The sequence below is a fragment of the Mastigoproctus giganteus genome, chromosome 5 (assembly GCF_048544385.1).
Source record: "Mastigoproctus giganteus isolate SK-2022 chromosome 5, ASM4854438v1, whole genome shotgun sequence".
Taxonomy (NCBI): Eukaryota; Metazoa; Arthropoda; class Arachnida; order Uropygi; family Thelyphonidae; genus Mastigoproctus; species Mastigoproctus giganteus.
Window position 1 is genome coordinate 178,516,511 of NC_143579.1, and position 12,403 is coordinate 178,528,913.

A 12,403-nucleotide genomic window follows, 5' to 3' on the forward strand; every position below is an offset into this window, starting at 1 on the left:
AACTACAAGGAACAGGTATAGCCCAAACACAGCAGTAATATCCCTTTCCAATCATGCTAAATCAAGATGCTTATTCACAGTTACTGCCTTCACACAATATGTATCCATTTCTACCTACTACTGAATGCTGCCTGCATTTGATAGTGGTCTTTTATAGTCCCCAATCAAGTATTTTTAGTGTGACCAGAATGTTCATATTTCAAAGATAGACAGGTGGGTGTTCCATATTTCTCAACACCATCACAACATTCATTTGTAATTATATAAATGCTGACAAGTGTAGTTACATTTTAAAAAATAATATATGAATTTGTGATGAACATTATTAAGAAACTAATAACAATGCTTATTGTACCTTTTCCCCACCAAAGGCTCCTCCAATTTCTGCACCACTTGTAGGAATGTTAACATTTACAATGCCACAGTCAGATCCCTTGGGACCAATCCACTAAAAACCAGAAAACATGTTTTATTACATCAGAACTTTATCAAAGATACACATTTTTTCAAACAATGACAAACTTGCACATGTAATTCTTTTATTTAGTGTAATAAGAGCTATTATATGCTCAATATCTCCTATATTCTTTGTAACCATTAATATTCAATAATACAGGGATTACCTCTATTTTATCCAGATAAAATTCTGTGTTGAGTCCACTAATGCTAAGACCCATTGGTAAGCCAAATTATGACTTGCTTTTTATGAGATTAAAAGACCGCAAAATTAAGAAAGATACCAAATTATACTCTCTAGATGTAACATCTTTATACACTAATGTAAACGTTCCGTACGCACTAGACATTATTTGGGACCTACTTAATGACAGCAATATCAATAATATTAGGCTCTCCAAAGATAAGATTTTCGAACTTACCAAGTTATTAGTTTCCACCAATTATATTTTATTTCAAAATAAAATATACATAAAATATACGATGCGTATGTATTTAAAAGAAATTTAGTCCTCATCACGCAAGTCACAGACAGATCTTTAGCTTACCAATGGGCTTTAGCATTAGTGGACTCATCACAGAATTATATCTGGATAAAATAAAGAATATATATTTGAATCCATTTATATTAGAAATCTCATATTACGGCAGATATTTAGACAATGTTCTCATTATAACCAATCAGACTACCATAAATTCTTAAATAATATTCATACGAGACTAAAATTCACACTAGAAATTGAGAAGGAAGACACTAAATCTATCAACTTTCTTAATTTCACATTACAGAGAGTAGGGGAAAAACTAAATTTTAGTATTTATAGGAAACCCACTAAAATTGGTACGTTATTACACTAAAATAGCTATCACCCATATACATACAAAAAATCAGTCATGCTTTTTAAATGCTTTTAAATATTCCACCACACAGAGTGGGTTACAGGCAGAAATTAATGAACTAACCAGGAGATTCCTCAATAGAGGTTATCCAACCATCTCTATTAATAAAGTTAAATTGACTGCCCAGGAAAAGAGAACTAATAACAATCAGAAAACAAATATTGATAAAAAGCATTTTATTAGTTCCATATGTAGAAAACTACAGCCTATAACAAACTGAATGATTTGTGTAAGGGCACGAATATGAAAGTAATAGCTAGACCCCACTAATAAATTACATACATTATTAAGGAAGTGTTTGATTAATTCTTCCTTTCAACAAACACATGATCTTGTTTATAGCATTTCTTGTAAAGACTGTGACTCAGCTTACATTGGATCTACTTGTGGGGGGGGGGTTGGATTTTCACGTTAAACAACATGAGGCTTCAGTACGCACGGCGAGAGCAAATGCTTCGGAGTTAGCATTTCATGCTGTGAATGAGGTTCATTCATTTCTTTTTAATAAGGCTAAAATTATTAATATTCAGCATAATTATAGTAAGTTACTTATTGCAGAAACTCTTGAAATAAAACTGTAAAAACTCAATCAACATCCACAGACCTTTTTTAATATCAGATGATTGGTCCTATAAACGCATGCATGACGAGGACTAAATTTCTTTTAAATACGTATGAATCGGTGCATTTTTTAGTTTCATTCTGTCCTGTGAACACGAAGTACCGAAAAGTTTTCGTCTAACTTAAGGAGGAAGAAATCTGTCTTCACGTATTTCTTGTTCATTTTTAAACTATTTATAATTTTGACATAATGTTTTCCTATGCTGATAGTTGCATCATGGTTGAGATTTCTGGAGTCTGGTTGGGGTCTCAACAGCGATTCTGGGTTATTAAATCGCTGTCGGTATGGAACACATTAAAACAAAGTGTATCAATTTTATTGTATTTTTAATTTTTTTTACGTGATGGACTAGGAGAGTTGGGAAAAAAGCCTTCCTATAAAGAGACCAAGGTAATCCCTGTAATATTTAATATTAATAGTAATTTTTTTATATATAAAAACGTTAACATATAAGGTTTATACTTAACTGACTCATTTACTCTGGTGATTTCTATTATTATATATATTTTTTTAACTCCAATTGTGCCTTAATTTTTAACACCCTTAAGTTAAAAATGCTTTATTATTTTTGTGTCCCTATACAGTAACTGCTATTAATCCAAATAGATTTTCCCATAATCTTGTAACCAATATCACAGAATCCTGTATAAGAATTGCTAGTTAATTCCCAAAAGTTAAAGTATTTTTATTTTAGAACTACTTACCTACTTTAACAGATGCCTTTCCAAAAGGGTCCCCCTCCAATATGGCTTAACTATTTAGTTTTTCCTATGTTGAAAACTAAAATACCAAAATTCAAGGACTGGAGGCCCATTGCTGTGTTGTTGGCATAATTGAAACTTCTACAAAAATCAAGTCTTCCAATTCTAACAGCTGAAATCTTACCAAATTCTGCCAGCACATTAATTATGAGAGAAAAGTTGTATCAACAACTTTGAACAAGAGAGAAGCTACATTTCTAGTGCTGACAATAATAATCAATTAGATCTAATTTATTTACCTTTCAATCTGTTTTCAACACTGACAAAACTTTTGTGCTTTTTCTTCTTCAGACATTCTACTCAATTAGTGGTGATTTGCTCCGCTTCTTTAAAGCATCCAGTCTAAAATTTTTTTTTTACCATAATAATTATGTTTCACAGGAGTTTCATTAATTTTACATTACAGCATACCCCAAAAGGGTGTGTTTTCAATACATAATTCCCCTACTTTGCTTGCTATGTGTTACTTGAAACTGTGGACACATTTTCATCACTCAATTTGATGCTATCAATAACAGCATTCACTAGAAAAAAGATTATTTTTCCGTTGTTGTTAAATATTTTATTCAGTTGGTCTAAAAATTAACTCGGCTAAGTCTAGACCAGGGTTTCTCAACCGGGGTTCGTGACTGAATAAAAAAGTAAACATTGTTTTTTGAACTTTGCATGCTAGTGCTTGCAGTGATGGACAGTGACAGAGCAGCCCTGCTAGCAATTTCGTTAGAGGTCTTTCAGCCTCGTATGGTAGTGCACAGTAGAACCGTGTTTATTGGCCGAGTCCATTCTCGGTTTTTGATGCGAGATAGAGGACAGTAGGCCGATGATGTCACCTCTCCCTCTCGAATTACACCCCTAACTGCTGTTATTGTAAATGTTGCAAAACATGAATTGTGTAGGTTAGAAGTGAAACTGAGAAAGAGAGAGAGAGAGAGAGAGAGAGAGAGAGAGAGAGAGAGAGAGAGAGAGAGAGAAAACTTAGTTTTTTTTTTTCTCAGAATTTATTCAAAACCTCACCTTAAATATGTCACCTAATTTCTGAGTAAAGATGCTGCTGGAAAGCCCTTGCTTCACTTCATTGTTCCATGATATAGCTTCATCTATTGAAGTAGTTTTCAAAATATAAACAACTGGAGCAAAGGTCTCTTTTAGGATAATATCAGCATCATGAGCTAAACCAGATATTATTGTTGGTTCAACATAATTTCCTGGTCCATCAATTATCTGGTAATAAACAAATGGTGTGTATTAAACTTGAATAACTACATATTTTAATTAATAAATATCTAATAACTACATATTTTAATTAATAAATATCTTAATATACAGATCAAAGGGATCGAGAGATGTGAAAGATTTATATATAAAATAACGAAAATTCTATTTTGACTATTTTTCAAAATAAAATTTTCATGAAGTTGAATATCATTCATCATTAAAAAACAATAAATATATAATTTAAAAGAGAAACTCCATTTTCTCTAGTCCAGTATTTCCCAACTGCCAGTCATTAGCAAAGTTTTGCTGGTGCAGCAGTTGAGAAATACCACTATAGGTTCAACTAAGTACCAGTACCTTCAAGACTCCAGGCTGTCTATTCTCTACGAATGCTCAGCATTTCAGCCCACTCAATCACAATACATTTTGGGTTAAGAATCACTGCTCTAGTGCATTACATGTCAAAAAGAAATCATAAAAATTTAACTGCTGAGTTTACTGTGATAATTCTCCAGTAAACACATTTAAGTGCTATCTATAGTCAAGTTTGCTTTCCAGCAGCAGCATTATAAGTAAATTGATTAAGATATACGTCATTATATTACTCAGGCCTCCGTAGCCGAGTGGTCACGAGCGGGAGTGCAGTAGCACACGCTCTTTGAGTAGACTGGGGTTCAAGCCCCTGACTGCTGAATACGGTCGATCTGCCAACCCGCACTGGACCAGTGTGGCAGATTATGGTCCATTTCCCTCATCATGAATTGTTGAGGGGGCTTCCATCCTGCAGTGGGTTGATAATGGCAGCACTTTACCTTTTTTTTTACCATTATATTACTCAAGGGTTAAATTTTTTTAGGGACCCTTTGAACACAAAGTGACTATAAGTTATATTTACCTCTTTAGAAATAACATTTACACTATATTGCAATAGCAAGGTGCTTTCTAGGGATAAATGAAGGCATGTTCTCAGTGTACTGCATGGAAAAGTTGAATTGAATATCATGTTCCTTTGTGCTTTTTTCAACTTTAAAAAAATTCTGTAAATGTCAATATTTTCTTAGATTGTTATTCAGAAAGCTGTATACCAGTATTATGTATTTAAATATTGGACAGAGCAGTATTCTATTGGGACTTAGCAGCGTCTTCTTCAGTAGTGGCATGTGATGCAAGCAATCAAGTGTATGAGCTTATGCAGCATCAGCAAAAAAAAAAAAAAAAAAAAATCACACCATTCCCTCCAAATGCCTGTCCAGTTCCTCCTTAAATTTATTCAACCTATCAACTTCCATAACGACAGATGGAAGTTTGTTCCAGCAATTAACCACCCGCTGGCTAAAGGCAAATTTCCGCACATCTATTCTACATCTGTCTTTTCTTAATTTGAATTTATGCCCCCTTAGGTTCATAATCTGAACAAGTGGAAGGATCCCATCAGAATTCAGCATGCTCAACCCATTCAAGGCCTTATACACCTCAATCAGATCACCGTGCAGGTGCCTAGTCTCCAGCCACTGCAATTTGCAGAACTTAAGCCTCTCTTGGTAAGAGGATCTCTTCATTCCCCTCACCAATCTTGTTGTCCTTCTCTGTACACGCTCAAGCAAATCGACATCCTTCCTAAAATGAGGCCCCCAGACCTGTACGCAGTACTCAAGGCATGGCCTGACCATTGCCTTATACAGAGGGACAATCACCTCCTTTTCCCTGCTAGCAAAATTCCTATATATCATTGACAAAACCCCATGACCTGCCCTGGCAGCCTGTCTGCATTGCTCAGAAAACTTCATATCTGACTGCACAATTACTCCCAGGTCTTTTTCGTTTTCTACCACTTTAAGTGTAGTACCACACAGTTGGTACGTTTCTCTGGGGTTACTTCTACCCATATGCAGTACTTTGCATTTGTCAAGGTTAAACTTCAGTTGCCACTTCTTAGCCCATCTGCTGAAATTATCTAGATCCTGTTGCAGTAGCACACTGCCATTACTGTCATTAACAACCCTGCCAACCTTTGTATCATCTGCAAACTTCGACACTAAGCCTGATATACCTTCATCAATATCATTGATAAATATACAAAACAGTATTTTACGTATAAATAGGCTTTGGGCCACATGATTGATTCAGTGCCCAGTTTTAGAAAAATATCACACAAACAATGAAGTCTAGAAGTATTATAGGATTGCAGGGGATAATTCAACACTATCAAATTTGAAATCAAATAAATTTGGGATGTATTACTATGTTAGATATTTGATCACAGGAAATGAATCTGTGTGTTTTTAAAAAAAAATTAGTGTTTTTCTTTTGAATGAATCTGTTCATTCAAAAGAAAAACACTAAGTATTTAGCATTTTGGCTTGGTCTTGTCCAAGTTAGACAGGATAATGGTATTTTCCTCTAAGTTATTAACTTTTCACATGAACAGGTGAATCAGATATATATATTTAAAAATCTGAGACACTGCCAAGACAATTGTTTCAAGGCTTACTGGCTTCTCATGAACCAGTCATGACCTTCTTTAGTAAACATAAGCTGAACTGTGTGACTGATGTATTTTGTTTAAGTAAACAGCCAAGTGGTATTTGGAAGAAAAATTGATTTAAAACAAATGTTATGTGAATTTTTTCTCACAACTCAGCTGCATTAACTTTATGAAGTTATACGGTTGCAGGGAGACAATTCAATGAGGAAGTGCACCAAGTACTTACATTAATCTTTTGCAAGAGCAGAATGTTTTCCATGCTTGAATACTCAGGGGCGGGCCGTCCCGAGGATGCAAGGGGTGCACTGCACACGGGTGCCTGAAACTTACATACACATCGAAGAAATTTTAAAGGGGGGCACCAGATTTCAATTGGCACCCGGGCACCACTTACCCTAAGAACACCCCTGTGAATACCTAATCTAGTAATGTGTCCCGAGTTTATTTAATTTCAACTTGTGTATTGAATTATCTTGCTGAAATCCCAGAACTGCAGCCCAGTGTTCTGTAATATATTCTATATATATATATATATATATATTTAAATAATAGCTTAAAGTTTAACATAAAAATAAGAAAATAAATAAATATTAAGCGGTCATTAGAGGCAGCAAAATGCACTTCCTCCACATGAAGCCCAGTTATATCTGATAATTCAAAATAAAAAACATAAGCCAGTAGTAGTATGGCAAAAATGTAGAGCGAAAATTAACATAAAAATAACGTAAAATAAAATAAACCAAACAGGAAAGGGAAAGTAAAGGTAATAAGACATAAACGGTAGCCGATTGTCCCCTATATAATTTAGCACTTTAAATCCAATTAATAAAACCACCATGCAAATCCTCTGCATTGGTGGATCGATCGGAGGAGGAATGGGTGGTTGGGTTCTTCGATCTTTTCGCCTTTACGACGATTTGTATGGCGATTGAAATGCAGCGATTCCATGACCATTATTGGCCTCGTGGTCCTCTGTTGAGGTGGTAGATGACTTTCATCAACCGGTGAAATACCACCACTTTGCTTATTGGAGGCTTGAAATGGTGAAAGCCATGTTTAATCTCTAGAGCAAAGTTTCCGGCATCTCCCTCTCCCCATACTTTTCCTTCAACCCATGCACGGTACTAAGTACTATAGGTTTTGATACCTTTCGTGTTTGGGGTTCTCATAAAAAAAAAAAAAAAAAAATATGGGGCATAATGGTCAGTCTATTATTTTGATATTTTGTTTTGCTTTTAGTAGTTCTTTTAACCCCTTTTTTGGTGATATTTCACGTTTTTCGGAACTGGTACCTTCGAGGGGGTACCTCTAAATCATATTATAACTGGCATTATTTTAAATTTGACATTTCTTTTATTAATTGGATTTAAAGTGCTAAATTATATAGGGGACAATCGGCTACCGTTTATGTCTTATTACCTTTACTTTCCCTTTCCTGTTTGGTTTATTTTATTTTACGTTATTTTTATGTTAATTTTCGCTCTACATTTTTGCCATACTACTGGCTTTGTTTTTTATTTTGAATTATCGGATATATATATATATATATATATATATATATATCGTATGTAGAAAGTGTGAAGAAGAAAATTTTTTGTTTAAGCCTATTGAAACTACGGCATACACCAGAAGTGAACTCGACTAAATGGATGAAGAATGTAGCGATATATGGTAGGTTGAGGCGACCATGTAAGATATGAAAAAGAAAGAGACAGATAGTTGTTGGCAAGAAATTAAAATAAAAATAAGAAATGAAAAGGTGACCAAAATAAGATTACATTGCAGTGTCTTCATCAGAGGCCATCCATCGAAATTATGAGAAAGACGGCAATGTTCTTCTTCTGTTTCCAACATGTTTTGTATGCTATGGTACACGTGTGCAGTAGACACATGTTGAGAACGAAATTTTAAAAATTTTGAAATTTTACGGCAAGAATAAGGTCTAATAAATTGTGCAGGTAAATGTAATAATATTACGTAGGGCATACAGATCATGGATGACCTTACAGAAGCAATTAAAAAGAATTGAAAAAAACTAAAGTAATGATATCGGAATGTAGGAATAGTCAAGAAGAAAGGGACTTACTGTTACCTTGTAAGACTTTCAGTCTTACAAGGTAACGGTAAGTCCATTTCTTCAGTATTTTACATATAAATAGGCTTTGGTCCACATGATTGATTCAGTGCCCAGTTTTAGAAAAATATCACACAAACAATGAAGTCTAGAAGTATTATAGGATTGCAGGGGATAATTCAACACCATCAAATTTGAAATCAAATAAATTTGGGATGTATTACTATGTTAGGTATTTGATAACAGGGAATGTTCTGCTCACTCAAAAGATCAACACTAAGTATTTAGCATTTTGGCTTGGTCTTGTCCAAGTTAGGTCTTACTTGGTCTTACAGGGTAACTTACTGTTACCTTGTAAGACTGGAAAAGGTACTTACCGTTACCTTGTAAGACTGAAAGTCTTACAAGATAACCTGGTCGCCTCATCCTACCATATATTGCTACATTCCTTATCCATTTTGTCGAGTTCATTTCTTGTGTATACTGTAGATTCAATAGGTTTAAACAAAAAATTTTCTTCTTCACACTTTCTACATATGATACACACACACACACACACACACACACACACACACACACACACACACACACACACACACACACACACACACACACTATGGCTGTAGGGTACATTCTGCTCTGGGACACTGCTGATCCATAATCAACATTATCTTTCTTTTCGTACTGTTACACTCTACCCTCCATGATTACTTAGTTTCCTAATACTATTATTCTTTTATATATATATAGTAAGACCCCTGTATCCACGGGGCATATGTTTGAAGATCTACTGTGGATGGCTGAAACTGCGGATATAAGCGAACACGTGCTGACCCCATATATAACGTGATTTTCTTGTACAAACATACGTATAATAAAGTTTAATTGATAAATTAAACACACAGTAAGACATTACCAACATTAAATACGGTAATAATAAGTACAGCAGACTCTCGATTTACCAGAACACTTCAAGACTCCAAATTAAAAAAAATAAATAAAAATAATAAAAAATCAACCAGAAATCATAAAATTCAAGTAATAACTAGAATAGGTATAAACAGATATTTTGCAAGTCGTTAATAAGCGATAAGAACCAGCGTTATAAGTTGTCATTGGGAGATTAGTGTGCCTATTATCTTGCAACCCCCGCTGTATTCGCACCTATCGCTCAAAACAAGAAAAAAAAAAAGGAGAGACCAAATGTTTAGTTTGATTTAGTGTGTCGTGTCAATTGTTGTGTTCCGTCGCACTGCAAAAGGACAAATTTTGTTTCGATATTTATGTCAGGGATGTCGGAATTTTTTTAATAGTAACTATTATTTTTTTTTTTTTTCCTTCTTTTTTCTTTATAAATCACGAAAATGGGTAAACGCAAGAGTTGTGCTTTCAAATTAAACAAAAACTTGAAATTATTCAAAAGTTTGACACTGGTGCATCCATTAAATCTCTAAAGAGCTATTATAATGTTGGTGACCAAAACCATACACAACATTGTAAAAAATAAAGGGAAGCATTGTATTTGACAAACAGGTAGTACGTGTTAAGTTGTTTTTTTTTTCGTGGTTAACCACGGGTAACTGAATCAGCAGATATGGGGGCACAACTGTTTTTTTTTTTTTTTTTTTTTTTTTTTTGGTAGTTGTTGGTGCATCGGCTTCTGTGGCCATAATGCACCTCCCAAGGTTTTTGTAGTACTTTGATCCAAGCCCAAGGCTGGATTTAGGGGAGGTAGGTAACATCTAAAGGAATGTGAATCGCATAGGAACCCATAACCGGAAACGTCACGGGAAAGTAGTAGCAGAGGCACAAGAAGCAGAAACGACACGAGACAGTAATTAGTGGCAAACATTTATTTGACATAATATTAACAATGGAGTACGAGATGGATGCATTTCATGATGTTACAACAGATGCTCAACGGTTCCACCACGAGATGCGATGCAAGCGTGACACTGACCCAGCATGGATTGGCGGAAACAGTCAAACACACCTGGAGTTTCTTTGACAGTAGCAGCAGAGCAGACAAGTCTCGCCACGAGATCCATTTCCATCTCCACAGGCGATTCATACACGATAGATTTGAGGGCCCCCCACAGAAAGAAATCAAGGCTCGATATATCAGGTGAGCGTGGGGGCCAGGCAACGGGTCCACCACGGCCAAAACGCCTGTTCAAATGGTCACGAACACACCTTCCATAATGGGTAGGCGTCCCGTCATGTTGAAACCAAATGTTGCGTCTCACATTTGCTGGAACATCGTCAAGTAACCCTGGTAGAACTTGTTCAAGAAAGATCCGATATTTAGCGAAGTTCATGTGGGATGGTAACAGGTATGGGCCTACCAAGCAGTCACCGACCATACCTGCCCCCACATTTACTGCGAAGCGATGTATCGCATGGGGGCGCACACCGTGTGGGTTGTCGTGAGCCCACACATGAGCATTGTGCTGATTGAATAAGCCTTCCCGAGTGAAATAAGCCTCATCCATGAACAAAACATAGGCTGGAAAATCAAGTCTTGAACACTTTCTTGGAGAAACCACTGCGCAAAAGCCACACGTGCAGGATGACCTTGGGAGAGCAGTAACTGAACCCTTTGGAGATGAAAGGGATGTAAGGAATCGTCGTGCCAGACACGCTGTACACTGCAATGAGACACTCCTAAGGCAGAGGCAACGGAACATGTACTGGTAGTAGGATTATTCTGGACAGCATTCAACACACTTTCTTCCATGGCAGACGGGAGTTCGCGTCGAATGTGGTCTGCCCACATTACTCCTGTTACCTCTAAATGACCCATAATCGCACAAATTTTGATGCACACACACAAAGAAATGGTGGTCCAGCACATGTCTGTCTGTCTGGGAAGAGTTCTCCATAAATTCGTTGAGCGGCTCGTCTATTGCCCTCTGCTAATCCATACACTAAGTGCATGTCTGCCAACTCACAGTTCATATATCGATGCATGCTCTTTGTGCGACGACTACCGACATCTACCGACTTACGGTGACATTTCCGGTTATGGGTTCCTATGCGAATCACATTCCTTTAGATGTTACCTACCTCCCCTAAACGGTTTTACCAATATTTTTGAGACACCCTGTATATATATATATTTATTTTTTATTTTGCCCGAAGTTTCAAATTTGATTTTTTTTATAACCAATGAAAAGGTTTTATTTTATAATGGTGTAAGGTACTATCATTATTTTGATAAATAGATTAAACTTTAATTATATTATTAAAAGTAAGTGGTATATTTATTTCTTGCTCAACTGTAACTCAAATGAAATCATTAATTTATTTGTGAATTACTTTAGAGCAGTGGTTCTCAAAGTGGGTGCCGCTTACTCTTTAGCATCAGTTTACATCATGGCTGTCGCTACAAAATGTTGTTGATTTTCACGCAACTGTGTAAATTAGAAGTTGCCATGAAATAATTGTTGACCACATTGCAATGTTTATGTACATACACCTACATATACGGAACAGCCCAGCTGTCTGTCACGTACGCTGTATTTGAAATAGCACAGCGCCACTGCGAACACTCATACTTGCTTAGCAGATCTTAGCCCTTAGCTTGCATTCCTCCTTTGCCGTATCAGTGTGCCTAGTTGTGCATATAGTCAAGCATGTTTTGCACATTAAAGTTTTAGTTAATATTTCTATTTCAAATACTTTAAAACAGTGTCCATGGAAAACTTTATTATTAAAAAGAGAAAAAAATCAAGATAGTAATGAACATTTGAATCAAGAAATAGTGGCATACAACGAAGATACTTCACAGAGCAGCAGAAAAACTGAAGTATGTACAAGTTCAACTATAAAAAAAAACCTCTTATATATCAAGACAGTTACTTAGAAATGGGGTTTACATGGTGTGGTGA

General features: G+C 35.7%; 1 protein-coding gene across 1 annotated transcript in view; it reads right to left on the reverse strand.

Moving 5' to 3' along the window:
- The window catches only part of Aldh7A1 (aldehyde dehydrogenase 7 family member A1), a 78,184-nt gene that overhangs the window by 18,940 nt on the left and 46,841 nt on the right, over window positions 1-12,403 (reverse strand). Inside the window, exons 6-7 of the mRNA XM_090374278.1 lie at window positions 3,754-3,960; window positions 356-448 (exon numbers count right to left, since the gene is read on the reverse strand). Coding sequence (XP_090230404.1) covers window positions 356-448; window positions 3,754-3,960 — 300 coding nt within the window. The remainder of the gene's footprint in view (window positions 1-355; window positions 449-3,753; window positions 3,961-12,403) is intronic.